Source organism: Mercenaria mercenaria, chromosome 18, assembly GCF_021730395.1.
Source record: "Mercenaria mercenaria strain notata chromosome 18, MADL_Memer_1, whole genome shotgun sequence".
Taxonomy (NCBI): Eukaryota; Metazoa; Mollusca; class Bivalvia; order Venerida; family Veneridae; genus Mercenaria; species Mercenaria mercenaria.
This window is the reverse complement of record NC_069378.1, coordinates 32,832,924-32,855,102: the sequence shown is the minus strand read 5'-3', so window position 1 is coordinate 32,855,102 and position 22,179 is coordinate 32,832,924. Positions and strand designations below refer to the sequence as shown.

At 34.1% G+C, this 22,179-nt stretch overlaps 1 protein-coding gene across 1 annotated transcript; it reads left to right on the top strand.

Moving 5' to 3' along the window:
* The first annotated feature begins 626 nt into the window (after window positions 1–626).
* LOC123538094 (salivary glue protein Sgs-3-like) lies at window positions 627–21,424 on the top strand. Its single transcript, XM_045322060.2, has 3 exons — window positions 627–858; window positions 13,597–14,084; window positions 21,326–21,424. Exons 1-3 carry the CDS (start codon window positions 627–629, stop codon window positions 21,422–21,424), a joined length of 819 nt encoding a protein of 272 aa, XP_045177995.2.
* Window positions 21,425–22,179: the final 755 nt, after the last annotated feature.

The following is a 22,179-nucleotide window of genomic DNA, read 5'->3' as shown; positions in this document are numbered from 1 at the left end:
TTGAAAAATTAACGATGAATGAAGAGGGTATTATATTGATATATTGATGATTGTAAAATGCGAATTCCTATTCTAGGTAAGTGTAACTACTGTATCATATTGTTATTAATATAATCATAACCTCGTGGCAATCAGCTGTCCTAGGTTTTCTGATTAATTACTTTTGAACACTAACCGCCTACCTCAGCTGGATAGATCACAATTCGAGAAATAGACAGGTTACGAGTGAAACCCCTGTGCGAGGCGTTTGTACTCTGTGGTGATTTGAAGAAGACCAGTGTACGCGTTTAAGTCATTCTCATTAACCACTTGTGTTTCATTTTGAGAAGTGGTACAGAATCCACGTTAGCTGACATAAACCTTTTGAGAAACGGCGTTACATAAAAAAGGAGATAAATAGAATAGAATGATATATATTTCTGTAAAACATTAGGATGAAATTTCGCTGCGATTAATGTATTTAAATGAAATGAGCAAAAATAGCGATCATTAAACCATCGTCAGTGGGTCTGATTGTGAAACATCTGAGGTGAAAAATAAAACGTAAATAATAAAAGTTCGATAAATAAATGCGATCTTATTCTCTATTTTTCATACATGTAGAATGTGCCGATTACACATTTACAATGGAGGAGAAGAAGAAAGTTTCATTGAGCGAAAATGCTTCCGTTAATGTGACAGGTCCAAAAGATTGGGAATGTCTGTCTCTTTGTTTGTCTACAAACACAGCTTGTTCAATATCATATGACCCGTCAAAAGAACGTTGTTTGGTTTATACTGAATGCCAAGGCTCGTGTCCAACCTATGGACATGAACATGGTTCTTGGAGCGTCTACACGAAAAGTTGCGGAAACACAGGTATGAATAATCATTTCTCGTAAATGAATGCAATTGTCCCGGAGAAATTCCCATTAAGTCTAAATTGTTTCAAATTCATTTAGTAGTAAGATATATGTTGGAAAAAGGAGTGTAAAGGCTGTGTACTTACCGGATATAATTGACGTATATATATTACTCCCCATAGATAAACAAACGGACGGTTCCAAACTGAAGGGGGTCATTGCTCAATTTAATGACAAAATACAATACATATAGCATATCCGTAGCCCTGACCAACCTATAAACCGGACGAGTCTATTTTATAGGTACAACAACATTGTTGACCCATTTAAACGAGGAGTAGTTAGCATTCGTTTTTATGATGTTGAAAATAGAAAAAAATAAATAATATCTTACTAACTTTCAAGCAGGTAATAAGGTAATGTAACAATTTAAGACAGTTTTTATTTTTGTAAAGCGTGTGTGATATAGGCTGAATTTGCCAAATACCCAAATACCGGCGTGGCAAAGCAAAAACAACCGGCAGCTATTTTCTTTCATACATTTTACGTTGAAATATGCATGTTGCAACGTATTAATCTCAGCACGGGAAACAGATGCGCGTAAATAAAAATTATGACAGACGATTGAAACGACATAGAAGTCCATTTCGTTTTATTATTTACAACATAACGTATCACTGTTATATTTATACGCGTATATTCGAAAAAAAATTGAGAAATTTCTTATTTCTAAACGAAACATGTAAGTATGAACACTCATTTTCTTAGATCAATTTCCCATACGATGATAACGGTTTTGATTCATAATATGACGAAAAAGTTGTTTTCGAAATAAATGAAATATACGTGTGGAAACATGTTTACTTGTGTTTTTTCTGATTTTCTGTCTTTAATGCACACATCTAAAATAAAGCCCGCCTCTTTGGGTCATTATTCAATGTTTGCGTTATTTGGCAGGATTTGTACAAATGCTGTATCTCCAGAAAAAGTCAGGTTATTTGAATCGAGAAATATATATAAAGAACAAAGCGCGTCCCGTTTTACGCGAAAACATAGAAATTGATACTCATTGATTGATACTCATTGTACAAGTAGATAGGTAAAGCTATATTACTCACATTATTACCGAGGTAAAGCTATATCACTCGCAGTATTACTGAGGCAAAGCTCTCACTCAGTATTACCGAGGCAAATCTATATCACTCGCAATTTATATATTACCGAGGCAAAGCTATATCACTCGCAGTATTACCGAGGCAAAGCTATATCACTCGCAATATTACCGAGGCAAAGCTATATCACTCACAGTATTACTGAATTGGGGCTTATTTCTCCTAGGTTATGTCCTAAATGGGGACTTTTAAAACTTTTTTCATATGATGTTACTAATAACTTTTTTGTAAAACGATGTCCTTAATGCAATATTATTTTAACTATCACAGTTTTGCTTTTCTCATGTTCTAAGAATAGGCGAATAATTAAAACAAATTCTGCTAAAATGATTTCTGTGAAACACTTTAAGCCTATTTTTACGTTTTAACTACGTAGGCTTCGTGAAACGGGTCCATGGCTATATCTCGCGGATAATATCCAGTATTTTGCTTATAATTATTAAACACGGCCTGTAAATACTGGTTTTCTCTCTTTGTTGGAGGTGAGTTGAAAAAAGAACCAGTGGCACTTCCGAGGCGGCGCTAACGTCCGGAATTATAAGAGAAATGTAAACAAAGAAAGAGGGTGAATTGATTCTTTACTTTCTCTAACAAAATTAAGACCTTCTTTCAAACATCGGAAAAGGTAGTTCCGCTCAGAAATGGTTATACTTGTTATGTATGCAACAGTGCGATGAGGGAAAGTTGAGTAATAGGATCGGTTCAAATCGAAACTGGACATCTTTCTATATACTTCACCACAATTAGCATATATTAGAGATTCGAATGGCAGCGTTATATCTTGTAAACAAAAATGCCTTCTTAATGTTAAACCTATGTGATTTTAACAGGTTTTATCCGTCTATGTGTATTCATGACAAAGAGGCGGAGCCACTACCGCAGAGACAGCGCTAAGAACCAGAGTTAGAGCCAGTGTACATTTAATTTTAGGAGAATTGCCCATTCGACATGTATAATTTTGGAATTAATCTGAGTAGTGTGACAATCAATATGATAACAAACTTAAAAGTAATCTTTTATTTTCAATATTGATTTTGTTGTTTTTTAATTAGCCTGGGCAAACTATGTTTGCTAAATGTCTTATTGATGGACTTGTAAAGAGCCTAGTTTTTAGGAATTACTTATACTATGGCTAAAAGTTATTAACCACATATTCTAAAGATTACAATCAAATTGAAAATGTCACGTGTTCGATTTAAATCGAAAGGATATAGTTTGTCTTTGTCCATTGTCAGTTGTTCTGCAGCCATGGCTATGTGTACAAAAGTCATACTGAGTTCATATTAAAATTTTAGTTATCGTTTGTATCTATATAGCATACATACTTGTACTCGGGTTGTTCTGCAAAACCATTCTGCAAAAAGATAGATAATTATGGTAACTTTTTTAAAAATCTTTAATTTGGGTAAAGTATGTAGACTTATGTCCACTTCCGATTTGAACTGGTCCCAATTTTCAGAAGTTCTCACATCAAGAAATGATTTCGCTCTGCAAATCCACCAGCATACTTACAACGTATAATTATTTCTGAATGGCAGTCATTGCCCGTTACTTGAAATAGGGTCTTAAATATGTTACAAAATGTATATGATTTCCTCGCCCTCTTTCTTTGTTGACATTTCTGGTATAGTTCCGGTCATTAGCGCAGCTTCGGAAGTATCACTAGCTCATTTTTTTTCAACTTGCCTCATAAAACAGAGGGAGCCAGTGTTTACAGGCCGTGATGAAATAAATAGCTGTAAAAATATAATTATTAGCACTTTTCTAGAGATACTTAACCTTTTGAGCTTTTCTATTTGCTTTTGTTACCCTGATCTGAGTAATAGTAACTTCAGACAAAACTTATACATATATTAAAGGTTTCTCGCGGCAATTATACACAGAGTAGATACGATGTAGTATTAAGATAAATCAAGGACCTATTTTACATTTTATACTCAAACTACATAAGCAGGCGAGGAATAACCAAAACTCGAGTTATTCTCACTAATTTTTTGGCAAACTAGCTTGATACACCATGACTAAAACAATAAATTGAAGTAATTGAAAGTATAAGTCTGGTGTAATCGAGCGAGTCTGCTGCAATCTTTCTTAAGGACGAGGCTATTAATGAATAGCCGAATGCCCAAAAAGAACCTCCGTGGCCGCATCCAACTGCCAACTGCCATCCAGTCTAGTCGATTTTGTCATTTTTTTTATTAAATTGTACTATAATATTTAAATTTCTGAGTGGATAGGAATACCTTTCTCTACGCAACGAAAAAAAGTAACATGTTGAAATATCAGTTCTCAGAAGTCTTGATAACATTCGGTTTTTACTTTACCGAAGTTTCACAGTTATAACTGTAGCCTTGGTGAGATGACTTCAATTTGCAAAAAGTAGCATAGATGGTGGCATACAGCTGATACAGAGAACAAAACACATAAAAGCGAATTACAGTCGCTTCAAAAGCAACAGATCTAATCTGTAACCATGCCGCTGCACACCGATATTGGCGATAGGTTAAACAAGATGGCCAAGATGACTTAGGTCGTTCACCTGAGTAACACACCATAACAGTTTAAACATGTTTATAAATAATTAACAAACAATCAAGGCCTTTGAGTTGTTTGTCGTCTAGTTTACGAGGGCGTTAACCCGTGTGGTTGAATACTGAAGCATCTGAACGATGAACCGTGGTAAATTAGACGAAAAATCACAAGGAAGCCTTGATTGTTTACATTCTGACATGCTCATACATATTTTCATAAATATTATGCTGGACTTCATTTACCCGAGGAGTAATGTATTGGACATCATGAGGTATTTTGACGTCATAATTGAAGTCATAATGCTCTCGTACGGGTCCGCGCATCAACAGTTGTTTATCGCAGAATATACAGAGCTTGATATCCTTCTTTGTTTAACTGGAAATCAAATCGAGCCATGTTACAATTCTTAATGAACAAGGCAGATACAATAGTTTCGCGGTAACGTTTTGAATTCAATAACGTCATTTTGAGCGTGAAACTATTGTACCTGACATTTTTGTTAAAGTATAAAAATAATTTATTTGAGTGCATTTCAAAAGCCAAAATATCATTTCTTATTTCAATAATGAGAGTAATTATTATAATGATTTACTAAGAATTGTAATACTAAGCTGTGTTTTAAAGAAAATACACAGTTCTTTCTTTCTCCTGTGAAATTTACAAAAATGCAGATACAACAGTTTCTCGGTCAGCCCTCGAAATATTTGTTATTTGAAAGTAACTATAACTGTGAAAATTTAATAAAGTTTAAATGAAGACACTAGTCTGTTACACTGATCTGTCTTAGCTAAAAAGTCAATGAACATGGCATATACTCATTCATCGCAACGATGTGTGCCTCTTTGAAACCTAGACCCATAGCTCAAAGATCAACCTCCCTTTTAGAGGTAAAATACTTTAGGACCTAGAAAACAATTCATTTGTATATATCATTTCAGGGCACGACAGATAACATATTATTTGTATATATCATTTCAGAGCACGACAGATGACAGATCATTTGTATATATCATTTCAGAGCACGACAGCTAACAGATCATTTGTATATATCATTTTAGAGCACGACAGATAACAGATCATTTGTATACAATGCATATCATTTCAGAGCACGACAGATAACAGATCATTTGTATATATCACTTCAGAGCACGACAGATAACAGATCATTTGTATATATTATTTCAGAGCACGACGGATAACATATCATTTGTATATTATATCATTTCAGAGCAAGACAGATAACAGATCATTTGTATATATCATTTCAGAGCGTGACAGAAACAGATCTTGCAAGATATTTTAGTTCGTTGAGATAAATATTTTCTCACCAGTAGGGATTTTGTATTGCAAGTCAAAAACATTCTTATACTTCTATATCTGTGAAAAGGTCCTCTGTCGTTGATTATTGCATAACTTGCATGATTTTAAGAATTTTCTGTGATACGTACAACAAAATTAATTAATAACTTGAAGAACATTTCACCTTAATTAAGCAGTATGACAGATCATTCCATGTTAAGTTGGAAAATCACTGATTTTTCTTCCAACAAAGCTTTAAATGAAACTTTTCCTTTTGAACCTTATGATAAGTTTGATGCGACTAGTGTACCTGTTGATGATTTTCTTAAAGACATTGTTGCACATGCAGAAGTAAATGCTGTTGTTGATAAGTTAGAGAAAGGCATGAGAACCCAGCATGATAATAAATCTGTATCCAGTGAATGGGATCATATTTTAAAACAAAACATGTATAACTAACTTCCATGCAAAACCGTAAGTTTGGGTTTAAATGATAATAAAAAAACGACGACCTTGGTGGTCTGAAAGCCTAAAAAAATTATGGTCTAAAGCCTGTTATGCTTGTAATGCAGGACGCTTGTGGGTAAAGAGTACACAAAGAGAAGAAAAATAAGATAAAAATCTGAGCATAATAATATTTGCTAAGGTGGTAAGAGCTAAACGTTTCTAATGGTATAACAGGCAATAAGAACTGATTACTGAGTGCAATGTAAGTAGATAGAACATTATTTTGGAAAAATATTGGGAAAATTAGTTTTTTGCATTGTAACAACCTTATGAAGTTGTTTTGAATAACGGTAGTATTTCTTGGTCAATTTTTGATGTTCTTCATAAATTGCAACCAGACGTTAGCTCTTTGTTCAGTAATGATACTAGTGTTTCTAGTTCTGACCATGCTTCTGATATAAATGGTACTAGTCATGTATTTTTACCGTCTAATGAACCTATTTCTATCCTTGAAGTGAAAAAGGCTGTTGATAAAGCTAAATGTGGTGCAGCTTAGGGTCCAGATATCATACTCTGAAAAGTTTGCAATTGAAGGCTCGACAAACCCCAGAGATCCATTATCTTATAGAGGAATAGCACTCGTAACTTCCATGTATAAAATCGTCTGTACTATTCTTAATGGCTGGGTGAATGTTTCGGTGGAAGGTTACTACAAGCTTGTGGATGAGCAGTATGGTTTTAGAAAAAAAAACGTAGTGCAATTGATCAAATTTCAGCACTTACCAATTTGTACACGACTGGTCATCCTGTATAAACAGAATAGCACATCTGGTAGAGGACAGAACAGACTTAGAACTTACTGTATTCTTAAAACTTGTTTTGTTGTAGAAAGTTATTGTAAAATGATAATGCCGTTGCAACATAGGTCAGCATTTTCTAAATTTCGCTGTGAGTTGCACCTATAAAGTTGGATACAGGCCTGTACTATAATCTAAGGTTAGAAGATAGAAAATGCCACTTTTGTAATGTTATAGAAACAGGTAAATATATGAAATTCTTAATTACAGCTTGTATGATGATTTGAGGGAGACTTTATTCCACCATGCATTGAATGCCGAACCAAATTTCCTTTCTTTATCAAAAAACTGGACAGTTTAATGTATTGTTCACATACTCAACATTAGTCAGAACCTATATATAGTGATATTTTAAGTAAAAGACCATTTCACCTTTGTAAATAATGTTAAGGTTCGCTTATTCATTATTGTTTACCCACTGGCGCCAGATCAGAAAGAAAATGCCTCTGTACATGTTATACCCTACCCCTAGGTATTCTATAAGAACCATGGTCGTGAACGGGAAAATATACTAACCCGTTTCAATCGCGCATTTCATACCTAAAACACGCAGTGGGGTAAATGTGTACTATGGATATCAAACAAGTGGTAATTTATCTTCTATTGTGCACCGGTCACATTTTTCAATACATCTTATCTTAGAAAAACAACGCGTAGTTTATAGTAATTTCAACATTACACAAAAAACTTGCTTGAACTTCCCTGGTGAAGTTCCGTTCTAGATTACAAAACCATTCTGATTGGCTGTTGTAAAAATGTATGTCAATCGTCATTTTACTACACGTGTTCGCTAAAATGTGAAAATGCAGCAAAATGTGCAAAATGAATAAAATATACAGAACATACGCAGACCAATGTACGATTTCAAATTAAAGATCATATACAAGATGAATTTCATTCATCATTTCGAGTTTTAGCGCAAAATTTTGATTTTTTTAAAATCTGTTTTTGTTTGTTTACGTTTCGCCAAACATGTGCACACTGCCGTGACCTCTAGACCGGATGTTCATTAGGGAAGTTCAAGCAAGTTTTTTCTGTAACGTTGACGAAAGCATAAAATATGTTGATAATCTCAGCAATATGGAATATTGAGACAATGTGACTGGTGCACGATGGAAGATAAATTATCGCTTGTTCAATATACTAGGTACCCATTCACCGAACTGCGCGTTTAAGTTGAGAAATGTACGATTGAAACGGGTTAGTGCACTTTCCCGTTCATGACCATGGTTCTTATAGAATACCTAGGGGTAGGGTATAATATCTACAGAGGCATTTTCTTTCTGATCTGGCGCCAGTGTGTTTACCTTTGTAAATAGTGATAAGGTTCTTTTCTTTAAATTTTTGTTTTATTTCTTTTTTTAATTTTTTTTTTCTAAGAAGTAGATGCTAATTAGTTCATCAACGATTTGGTCTAGATGATAACATTTTTTCGTACAACCAAATTTTAATACAACTCCCAAGAGCCTTAAATGAGCACATTATCATTAATGAGATTCAGGAAATCAAATACTAAGATACCATGACTACATTTATAGCATGGCTGTTCTTTTGATGATGAATTTATATGAAATAAAAACAAAAAATGTCCAAAACATGTCAATTGAACCCTTAGAATATCCTTAATCATATAAACAACATTGAAACAGTACATATGTTTCATTTTCTACGGGTTATTTACAAACGTGACTAATTCTGTCTTCAATAGGGAGGTTTCAGATCTGTCTCTAATCTAATTGGCGCTGTAACAAAACATCTAAATTTAGTAAAAAAAAGTTCTATGCTTTAAAGGCATATGTTATAGACCGTACAACTGTTCCTCGCGTACTTTGATTTTTGTTAATATCATGGTACTTGAACGTGCTCCAGTAACAACTAAAAGTCGATCTCAGATCTCATAATACTGATTGAAAGCGAATCCTAATGACTGGTGCAGAGAGGTATTTAGTTTGTAATTGTAATTTCCTATCTCAAAATTTGCAAAACTATTGCTGAAATTAAGCCAAAGCTCGCTGCCTTCACCGTTTCCCTGCTGCTTAAAGGGCAAATATTTAAGATTCGGTATAAGTTATATTTCTCTGGTACTACCAGTTAGTAAGTTCGTACTCTAAGAAATATGTCAGAAAAATTTGGTCAGTTTTGACTGATTCGAAATAGTGGAAAAAGTAGAATACATCTTTTCTTTACACGAAAAGTGCCGCTAGCTAACAAAGTCAATACGCCGATAATCTGGAGAACTCCGAACATGTCATTGTTACAAAATTGTTCCAGTTCACGTAATGAAGTCGGATAGAGAATAAAAGTACACATACTAGAGATAGTACCTAAATTTTTAAATTATGAAAACCAAATAAGAAAATAATGTTGGTTGCTAATATATAACATTTAAGAGTGAATATAATACTAAAGTCTTGATTTGATCATTTTGAAGCATGCAATTTAAGATTTTAATTTCCATGTAGCCACTCTTGCAGGTAGTCCTACCTTTCAAGTCATTGATCAATATTTAATCTCCAATCACACCTGGGTTATTGCGGGAAGAACTTATCTCAATACAAAAAAGTTGTCAAATACATGATTATTGTACGACTTCAGAAAATATTTAAGTCTAATAAAATAAATTCAGATCCACCATTTTAAGGAGGTAGGTTACCTTGTTACCAGTGTAAATTCAAATTAGTTGAACCGCAGCAATTTTTGTATTTCGTGTAATTTAATGTTTTAGCTGCTACAATCACAATTTCGTTTATCTCTGGCCCTTCAAGTTCAGGTTTTATACAGGTTTGAAGAACATGACCCTCGAAAGGTATTTTATATAGAAAGAAGAAGGAAAATGCGTATATTTAACAGTTTTCAGTGTACATGTATTTTGGTTTCATTGTTATCCGTACAAGTCTGCATAATTAATAATTTTACTAGTATGCGCGTTAACTTTCCAATATAAGCTTTAAATGTATATGTCGTGGGGCTCGTGTTTCCATGGTAACGCATTTTCTCTCATTTTTAAACAAGTATGTATGAAAACGGGTTTTTCGTCGGCTTCAGTGCCATTCTGTTAATGACCAACATGGAATATTTGGGTAATATTATTAGCAAAATACGAATCAATTTACATGGTGCCCTATTTTTCTTAAAGTTTAAAGTAACCATGGTAACAGAGATGTTTAAAATTGCTTATATCTTGCTTTTTATCGTAATTTCTTATAAAAATATTAAATAAGATTATCTTTCTTGTTCATGTAGCTTTAAAACATTTTATTTCTAACGTAAGTAATATTTTCGTGTTATTTGCATTTATTTAAACAAGTTTCACAGCTTAAAATACTTACAGCAGTACTCCTCGTCTGACATTTTATATGGAAAAATTGTTCTGCATGTTACTGTTATTATTATGGCTATTGTTGAAATGCAAATAAAAAGCCGAAGCTAAGTTCCTTAAATAGACCAGTGTCAACGCTTTTGAATTTTACATTTAGATATATAGGTCACGGGCTTCGTTTCCATCATCAATTTAATCCAAGAAACCACAATTTGCTACTGAAATTTGAACAATTTTAGAGCTTAGTTTTAATATATAAGTAACAAATTATCAACGGAAACTGAAAATAGGTATTATAATTCAAACTGCCCAATTTTTTTTTGAAAATGGCCGTATGTGTAAGTAACCTTTCACCCAGCTATATTCCCAATAACATCGGTTACCATCATCCATTTTCTTACATTCCGCATAAAATTTCAATATAACTACATAAAAGAAGCAAAATATTGATTATTATTCAGAGCGAAGGACACATAAAAAATATTTCAGCAAATATTGGCTGTTTAAATATACTTCAAATAAAGAAAGTCCACAGAATTACGTACTTTCAAAGTAAAAGCTAGCCATTTTGCGCGGTTACTGACACGTAACGTCATGCCGTCACTGACGTCATTTTAAAGCAACAATGTTTTGAAGCGTTTCTGCGGCAATGTATTCATTATTTCTGCATCATTAAACCATTAAGCATCAGATCGGAGGCAGGTTCATGATTTTTTTCTGAAGAATGGATATACAAACACATTTAGTTTGTCGTAAACGTTGTCGTAAATCGTCACGTTAGCTTCTGTTTTGGCATGCGTACATACAAATATTAAGGTAACCTACCTCCTTAAGCTGAATGTTATTTGTACAGTATCACACATCATATATAAACACAATAATAAACTCTTCAATATTTACCATGAAAATGAACATTTTCAAAATTACTTATCACTAAGTTTTTCGGCGACGCCGTCTAAATTCGTTTTCGTTACCTATGCCACGTGACTTCAGTTTGCAAATCAAACTACTTCATAACGCATTATAGATAATTTATCAAAATGGAAGATTTATGCAACACTCTGCCTGATTGGACGAGAGTGTCAATTTCTTTCACTCTGTTGATTGTGCTACGCTGAGTGAAATGTAGACAAAGCGTTTATCCTAAACGACGCTGTTCACAGTTTTAAAGCTAACTTTGGCTCAGTATATTTAGCAAGAATATTGATATATCTCAAAATGATAAGTAAGTTTAATAAATATGATAAAAACCTGTTCAAATACCAACATATATCAAATTAAAGAAAGAGCTGAATACGGTCTGCGTATCACGTGAATAAGGGTGTGATAAGAGTCTTTTATGTAGAGAAGTGCTTTTTAAAAGATTTTCCTTGTTACAGTTGTCGTCTGTATATGAAAAGGTTTCTTGCTTTTGTGACTTATTCAGATTGCATATTAAAATGAGTACTTGTTTGCGTCGATATATTTGTTATAAATTATTTAACTGATTTATTATATATGAATATTTTTCTTTAGCATGGTATGCAAATATTGAACTCAGTTGCAATCTGTTTTATTATATATATGCTATATAATGACTGAATCTCATTACACTGAAATGAAAGTACGCTGCATACAGTTTATCTATGTGATATGACTACGGTCAAACTTTGCTTATGAAACAGAAATATTGAAATAATTACAATTGTATGTTTTGCTTGACCTTCACCTTTTTTATAGGTGTGACGTCATTGTCCAAAGATTCATGAATAGCGAATATACATTTGTTAAAGCGGGATCAGTTGGCCTATTTTAGAAATAAATAAAAATAATAAATAAATAAATCCTTTAATTGATTTTATCTCATGTATTCTAATCAAACTTGATTTGTAGCATCTTTATTAGGCCCGCAGCCAACTTTGTTCAGCTGGGACATTTAACCCCTTTTAGGGGCTGCTAGAGCTAAAACTCTAAATGCCTTTATATAGCGTCTCATGAACAGCTTGGTAGATCTTTGTCATACTTGGTCTGGAGCATCATTATAAGGTCCTCTTCCAAATTTATTTATATAGGAACTTGGGCCCTATTAAGGACCACTATAGCTAAAAGTAGATATGCCTTTCTTCGCATTAACCACTAAAATGTAATGGATTTTTTTATCAAACTCGATGTGTAACAATATCGTAAGGTCTCCTGCTATTTTGTTACAAATGGGGATAGGGACCAATTTAGCTAAAAATATAAACACGTTTAATGACCTCTTCTCATGAACCGCTTCATGAATCTTCATCAAACTACTGCTGTAATTATTCGTCTAAGGATAAACGAAACAAAATTGCAACCCTACGGAACCTTTGCGAAAAATTAAAAGAGAACCATGTAAGTTGTTAAAGTGCGGTGTTTAGTTTGCAATTTGAAAAATGTTAGATGAAAGAAGAATGTTAGATGAAAAATTCATAAACTTCTTTCCTTATTACAATTCGCCGACCATCATTTTTAAAGATATTTCTTGTTAACCATACATTTACTTCACTGTTCCTGCGAACTTGTGTCACACGGGTGTACAGGCAAATGCAGTGTAGGATTAATATTTGTGTCATTGATTGATCTCTACTACTATGTCTACACTTACACAGCCTAGCTGTACGCTCTAATGTTATAGCAAAGCAAATTTGTTTGTTACTTCATACCTATATTTTGAAACAATAGATACTATCTCTACATATAATCTTCAATTTAAGTAATTCAACGTCCTTAGTTTATTGTCCCCTCTTCTACTCGTGCCAGTGTTTCGATTAAGAAGAGTTTTATATTTCTGCATACACGTCTGTATGTCTACATGTATGTTTGTTTGTCTGCCAGTCTGCATTTTTCTGTAAGTTTGTATGACTTTTTACTGTCTATTTGCATGCCAAGCTTTATTTCTTTGTTTAACTTGAGGTTTGTCTCTCTGTGTGTTTGTTAATTTCCACTTGGTAAATAAAATTTATGTATGTTTTCATTTCGGTTTCGTTTCCATTTCGGTTTCGACATATATGTGAAACCTGGCTTTGGCTATAATGCATATTACGTTCTTTCGGTTGGGGTTGTTTCCGTTTACTTTTAAATGTCAAGCTTTTTATGTTAGTCAACGGTCAATATCTTTTCAGGAACAACTCAGCCAAACACACCTGAACCTACAACAACGGTACAACCATCGACCACACCGTCACAAACTACAACGTCGCCAACCACAACGTTACAATCTACAACATCGCCAAGTACGACGTCACAAACTACAACATCGCCAACCACAACGTCACAAACTACAACATCGCCAACCACAACGTCACAAACTACAACATCGCCAACCACAACGTCACAAACTACAACATCGCCAAGTACGACGTCACAAACTACAACATCGCCAACCACAACGTCACAAACTTCAACATCGCCAACCACAACGTCACAAACTACAACATTGCCAACCACAACGTCACAAACTACAACATCGCCAAGTACGATGTCACAAACTACAACATCGCCAAGTACGACGTCACAAAGTACATCATCGTATATTAAAATCGAGAAACTTTACATAGCACCCTGTATCTGCTACACAAACAAAACGTTTGCTAATATGACACAGGAAGAGGTAATTGCGTACCTCGTTAAAGACACACAAATTGATACAAAAAATACGGCACTTGCACAATCTAAGCTGAGTTGTAAAAGCGACCCTAGACAGTCTTCATCTCTGATCGGTACTTGCAGTTTGATAATTCTGTGCGTTTTAGCAGGATTAATGGTGTGTTGTGATGGGATTACGATAGTTAGTAAGTGGAGAACAATGAATTTGGCAAGACCTGAAAACCATTAGGATAAAATAAGACTTCGAAACAGTCACAATTGTTATTCAGACTGAGGAAACTTCAGTCAGTCTATTTTGTAATATATTTAAAATGATTTTCGATTTCGTAATCATACTAAAGGAAACTTATTAATCTTTATCTAATTTACATAAAACTGGTAATAACAAAATGAGCCGTACCATGAGAAAACCAACATAGTGCACCTGCGACCAGCATGGATCCAGACCAGCCTGCGCATCCGCGCAGTCTGGTCAGGATCCATGATGTTTGCTTTCAAAGCCTATTGCAATATTAAGAGAAACCATTAGCGAAAATCATGGATCCTGACCAGATCCGCAGGCTGGTTTGGATCCATGCCGGTCGCAAAATCACTATGTTGGTTTTCTCATGGCGCGGCTCAAATGTGAATGGCATGACTCGCTCAGTAGTATTGTAAATGTTACATACGAATTTTTCCCCCTAAAAATTTCTCCAGTCTGAAAAAATCTTACAAAATCCTAAAGTATTTTATATGCAAACGTCTTTGTTTATGAACAATCTATGAAAAATTTAATAATTTAGTTTGGCAGGTGTATCTTTTCGGAGCATCTGTGTGAGATTTCCTGGTACGACATTCTTTCTGAAAAACAATATTAGCCGTTAAACATATATGGATGGAAAAAAAACATGACTGTCGATACTGTCGCTGAACTCGGCTGTTAACGTTTATGGACTGTTCATTAACTCCGATAACTATATACATACCTTTGTATGTAAAACGTATTATTGGTAGTGATTTGACCAAAACCTTATCAGTTATAGAAACGACTCTATATCTTTTCAAGCGGCTTTGTCAAATATGACTATATTCCTTCTCACCCTGACTGAAATTTTACCAAGCACTCGCGTTATTGCCATTTCTTCCCCATGCGAAAGATAATATAGAACGTTTTGTTTAGTTTCTTGGGATAACAGTCACAAGTACGTCATTTAGATCTAATGAAGATATTTTCAGCTTTTGACAGTGGAGGATGACCCCAAGTGACCCTCCGGGCTACTCCAGAGAGAACTTTTACCTCGCTTTTTGCAAGTATAACTGATTGCTTCTGGTAGTCAATTCTTTGAAAAAAAAATGTTTTGTTAAATTAAGTATTTAATTTCTAAAGTCACACGCTTAATATTACAATTCATTTCATTTAATATGCATAGATGAGATGATTATATATTTAATGCATTTCTACGTTTAATGTTGTTATTTCCCCTGACGTATAAACCTGTTATGTATAGGTACTCTTCTGGATTAACACACCGCGAAATATTGTAGTTGTGTATCCAAATTTTCCAAAATGCAACATTGACCTTAGTGGGATGGACGGATCCAAACAAATTTTTAACAGAATAACAGTAGAAGACTGATAATGGAGCCAATCACAATTACTCGACATGACATTAATGAATCATATACAAGTATCTGTAAACGTGCATACTGAATGCATGTATAGCTATACACACAATAAAAGACGAAATGAATTGCAAAAACATAGATGCTAGTAGGTTAAACAGATAGAAAATATATATAAGAAGACAGAAATAAGAAGGGACACAGAAGGGCAGAAAATACCAGAAGACACTTGCACACATCAGTATTGATATGATAGCGAACATCTGAGTTCAACGATTGCCTATTGCAAATACCACTGGCCACATTTTTCAGCCAAATATGTTTAACGGCTAGTTTTGTTTTTCAGAAATAACGTAAGACCAGGAAATGTAACATAGATGCTTCGAAAAGATATATCTGTGATACTAAATGATTGAAGTTTTCACATTTGCATGAAACTGTGGAAATTGTTAGATTTTTCAGAATGAAGAAATTCTAAGGGAATTTCTAAACAAATAACGATCGTTTTCAGACCATAAGCTGTAAATGTAAGCCATGTCCGTTCCTTAACGTAACTGCCAAGTTGAATTGCAAGGATTGACTTCGTATCAAAAGAAATAAATGCAAAAACTCTGCCTACCCATTTACACGGGGTTATTCTTTCTGCTGGGGTTTTTGTCCAGCGGGCGTCAGGATAGCCGATTATATAGTGTGCTTAATATATTCATGTTCTGGGTGTAATTTCCAAACATAAAGTTCATAGAAACTTCTAACAGGATTTGTTTCAAAATAGGTCCATGCAATCTAAATCAAACGGTGTAAAGAATATCTGGTAATTGATATATTTATCATTATTGTTTTACGAGATTTTACTCGTAATCCTTCACTCTATACCAGTGTTGAATTTTTAATTTTTCACAAGGCCCAAAATTGATCTTAAGCCCTCAGAAATATTGCACTGTCTCTATAAAACTGCCACTGAAAGTGGGAAAAAAGTGACATCAGAAACATAAGACTTGAATCACAAGAATGACACATCTACAACTGAGCAACGATTGGCCTTCCACATTTGACAAGTATGTTCACACTTTTCACGTACAGTCGTAGACATTTATAATTTTCATGTACATGTATTTCGTTAAGACTAAGCTGAAAATAAAACAATATTGTATATCGCGCATGGTTGATTTAAGCCATTCTAATGGAAGAAATACCCTCACGAATAAATAGCATACGGGAAGAAAGGTGATCGAGAAACTTTAAGTTGTGTATTCTAAATATTATCTCAGTTATCGCAGTTACTACAGTGACCGATTATAAAAGTCTATGAGTGTATTTATCGAGAGAATATGTCTATGTGTCCTATGAAGAGGCTTTGGAAGTGCTGTAAATAGAATATTAAGATGATTGTCTTACATCATTTAGATGTCTTATGTTAATAATTTAAAATGATGTTTATCTGAAGATATGTATTTTTGTAATGTTTCCAACTGTAAATAATACGAAATTTAGATGTGGAGATAATGTTAATTTAATTTTTCCACGGATAGTCACTCACTTATATACTCATTACATACAGTGGCTTAAGGTCGTTCCACAAATTCAGTATGCGTGTGAAAAAAAATGATTCTTGCATGCCGGACAGGATTTTCACGAGCTTTTCCGGTACTAGGAAAACTCATCTTACAGACTCACGTTCTGTAATATATGCATGAATGCGTAAATACATATACTACTATAACAAAGTAGCGCCTTAAGGAACAACCTTCGTTTTTTTATTTCTTCTACAAACTGAAGAATAAGGCATGCAAGAAAAAGAATCTATCACTGGCAGTGGGTAAAGACGGTAATATACGGCACTCGGGTAACTGTTAGTTGGTATGACGCGGCCGGGGATCGAACCTACGACCTCCCGCACTCGTAGCGGACGCTCTACCACTAGGCTATCGAGGCAGGAGCCTCGTTACCGCATAAACACTTATCGTCGTGCCGGATAATCCCATCTTTACCCGCAGCCAGTGAAATATTCTTATTCCATGTATGTAGGACCACCGAAAATTTTCCTGCAAAATATTTTACAACATTAATGGATTTGTTTCATTGAAATTTGACCCTTTTCTTAAATGTTTATAAAAACAGTTTTAGAACAAATTAGTGCATCATAGAATTAATAGACTTGCAAAAATTTAGAACTTGGTTATTATTAATTTTAATATCTACATTGTAGGCGTAATCAAAGCTTCAGAACTGATACGCACAACGAGGCACGAAGTGCCGTGGGGCTGGGGGAGGGATTTTTCGCATCCTCCTCCTCCCACTGGTAGGGGTCCAGGGGTCCGAGCCCCCCCCCCCCCCCTCCGCCTCAAATTTATGAGACTTAGGTTAAAAAATAGTGCATTCTGACGCATTTTGTGGCGTATAAAATGTTAATATTTCGAAAATTTAAACCGACCAAAGTACCAGTTTTGGTAAAATTATGAGAAATATTGAAATATTAACATTGACATAAATTGTTTCGACCTCTCTAAAGGTCTCTTCAGGCAGAGATGGGCGCGACAACACTCATGAATAGCTTTACCCGAGACAATTTTTCTTTTTTTCAAAATTGTTTTTCTTGACGTAGCCTAATTTTTATTCTTTTTCTTTAAATAGTATTTTCATCTAACGACAGGTGCGTTGCATTACTTGCACAAATACTATGTTTAAGCATATATGTGGTGCGGAATAAAGCCATAGTTCAGTGAAATTAGTCACTGTCGGAGGTATTATACTCGCCTGCTTGAATTAAAATGCCATATTTCAGTAACTTGTTCTGGCAACAAACATACCTGGATTTCTTTTACATATCTATGATAGATTTTTTTTTTCAAACAAAAATGTATCAATTCCAACATTTCATCATAACTGAGCCGCGTCATGGGAAAACCAACATAGTGGGTTTGCGACCAGCATTGATCCAGACCAGCCTGCGCATCCGCGCAGTCTGGTCAGGATCCATGCTGTTCGCTAACAGTTTCTCTAATTGCAATAGGTTTTGAAAGCAAACAGCATGGATGCTGACCAGACTGCGCGGATGCGCGGGCTGGTCTGGATCCATGCTGGTTGCAAACCCACTATGTTGGTTTTCCCATGGCGCGGCTCATATTTTATTTTAAGTTACATATACAGTTGGTATTATGCATTTGTTTGTGAAATGTAAAAATGCAATGTGCAATGTGAAAGTATCTCTACATTACATTGATTCAACGTTAACTCGTTAAATTCAGAAATAAAAATACCAATCTTCAAATGATTTTTGAGCGTTTTTTATTTGATTGAACAATGTTTCAACAGTCGAAATCTGAAGTCAGTAGACCCAAACAGGCCCTCATTTTGTACCAGAATATAAGAAATAAACGATCAGAAGGTACAGCATAAGATACGTTATATTGAATGGTACACATTTCCCCAATGCCAAAATATGATGTAAAATTTTGGTTTTCGTGTTTTTCAAAAGAAAGTTCTATAAAAAATGGCTTAATGAGCAATTTAATAAGGAATTTTGTAATGAAAGTAAAATATTTTATATTTGACAGATCTGATTGGTGGAATTTTTAAAACTTACTTCTTCCAATTTCTAAAAGAAAACATACATCTATCCAATGCTTTTATATCAAAATCAATCGCGACTGTGCATCCATTTATTGCATTGCATATTTTGAAAGTAAATTCCTCTGCAAACCTTTCAGGTCTGGTATAACATGACCGTCACAAGCATAACGTATCTTATGCTTTATGCAATATGTTTCTTATATTATTGTTTAAAGATAATTATTTTGTCTAATACGAAAAAAAAGAAGATCCAATCCATTTATATAAAGTCAAATATTACTGGTTACAGCATCTCTTTCACTTGTTTAAAATATTTGGAGATATATATGAGCCGTGCCATGAGAAAACCAACATAGTGGGTTTGCGACCAGCATGGATCCAGACCAGCCTGCGCATCCGCGCAGTCTGGTCAGGATCCATGCTGTTCGCTTTCAAAGCCTATTGTAATTAGAGAAACTGTTAGCGAACAGCATGGATCCTGACTAGACTGCATGGATGCGCAGGCTGGTCAGGATCCATGCTGGTCGCAAACCCACTATGTTGGTTTTCTCATGGCACGCTTCATTTATCATCTTCAGAAACACACACAAAAGCAAGAAAAACGCGAACTATTCAGAATTAGATATTACTTGTTCAACGAATTTACCTTTAAAACAATACACAGGTAATGTTTTTCTTTTCAACTACATGTAGTTTTTAAGATGATACATCATCATGATCATGATCTCTTTCATAAATTGTATCTTAAGACAATCTAAAAATGAAGGTTTACTCACTTACAATTGATGAACCTTTTCATGTTCTTATAAAGTTATAAATATGGGTCTTTTAAAGCATGGAACAACAATTTTTATCTATGTGTAGGCATCTTTCATATATCTCATATATTCTATTACTATCTTGCAGTGTTTTTTTTTTGTGTTTTTAATGTGTTTACTGGACATGGGATTCGTTTTTTTTAAACTCTGTCCTTTTCAAATAATCAAAGTCAGATTACCTCGCTCTTCGTCTTTATTCTTTCTGCTTACAATTCTGCATTGTTGATATAATTTGTGACAATAAAAGAATATAAAATGCTAATGTACCGATTCTATTGTAAACATAAGAGTTTTACATACATTGCTACGCTTTAGAATGAAACATCATACTTTCATAAGATACGTTAGAATTTTCTTAAGATACTTTATGTAAATGGCCTTGTTCAGCATACTCAGTAGAGGAAAACACGTCTTATTAGCTTATGTTTTGTCTAGATCTACACTAGAAAAGTTTATCAACCTACACTTTCCTAATTTGAAATTATAGATTACATGTATAAATAATGTATTAATCTTTCATAATATACGTTATAATGCATAAGATACGTTACATATATGAAGACAGTTTTCAGTTTCCTAACCGACTGCCTTTTGCTAAATAAACCGTCAAAGTTCATCCCACATCAAACCTAAATGTATAACCTGTAATGATATTGCCAAATATCATGTTCAATACAACATTTATTTAATAACTACTAACTTTTTCTAGGCTATACTTCTTTCATTTTTCTAAATCTCCCACTTAGAAAGCATTATGTGTAAACAAACATGTTCGCGGTGTCTTTTGTTTTCACGAGATGTTGTTAAAGTACCTAATTGTGCATACATCGATTTAATACTTGATTTGTCGTTGTGAATTAATCAATTATTTTATCAGCATAACTTATCTTATTTTAACGTATCTTACTTGCATTTTATAAAATCGAACCCCCACATAAAATGTTCATCTTTTATACTACATTTTCTTATATAAAGAAGGCATAGATGGCTTATTAATAATGTAGTGTAATGGCAAGATTCTTTGTATTCTGTATTTTAATTTCGATATTTCTTTCAGAGATTTAAGATGTTAAAAATCATGCAAAAACTTATCTTTTCATGAATTATTAAAGTCAGACAAGAATGTCAAAACTGCAATAGCTTCAGGGTGTAAAACATTCGTGAGTTAATTACTAAGTTGACGGAAGTTGAAAAATGTGTCTGCAATGTTTTCCTGTATTATCCTTTATACTCAATATATTCTGTTGTAAAACAGGGAGCAGCCCAGGTGACGGGCAAGAGACATGGTCGTCCCGCTCCCGCTAAAACTCAATTATTATTGTTAAAAGCTAGACTGAAGTACATTTATAATTAAGAACTTGTGTTTATAGAGTTGTTAACAGAACTGTTTTAAACGGCTAATTGAACATTGATTATATTCTTTGAAATTCGACTAAACATTCATAAGTACCTGTGCAATGTTCTTCGTAGGAAATAAAAATGTTAGAACTGTCATAATGATGTTGTGTTTTCAAGACAAACTTCAGGTGCACCGGCCACTACGCTACAATAATATGGTTTGTGGTCACCTTTTCCAAAAGACATTTACATTTTCTTGCAAACTCTGTACAACGTATCTGATGTTTTAATTCAAGAATTCTAGTCGCGGGTGATCTTGAACTTGCTTGGGTCTAAAATATTTATGGTACTATGAAATAACTTGCAAACTGTATACAGCTATGATGTGAGTAACCTACTTTGTGGTTCCATAAAACTTAAATCACTGGTAATTATGTCAGTTAAATTCGCATAATGTATCTTACTTGAAAATCGGGACAAAGGGCTATTGGAAAATGCAAAAAGATATTACACAATAAAGTAACATTTTGTGTTTTAAAATCCAGACCTACCCTAGTTCTTTTAGTTCAGGCTTTGTTTGCAAGTGTACAGTACGCACTGACTTTGCAAAATGGCTTCCATTATACATACTTACGTAAGGATCAGGCAAAAATTGTCAAAAACTGGGCTATATATGGAGCTGCTGTTAATGAATGACTAAACAAACCGTGTAAAATGTGGTGTCCAGGTGTCACCTTATTACTGTTCTACATAATAAATACATAGTCACTA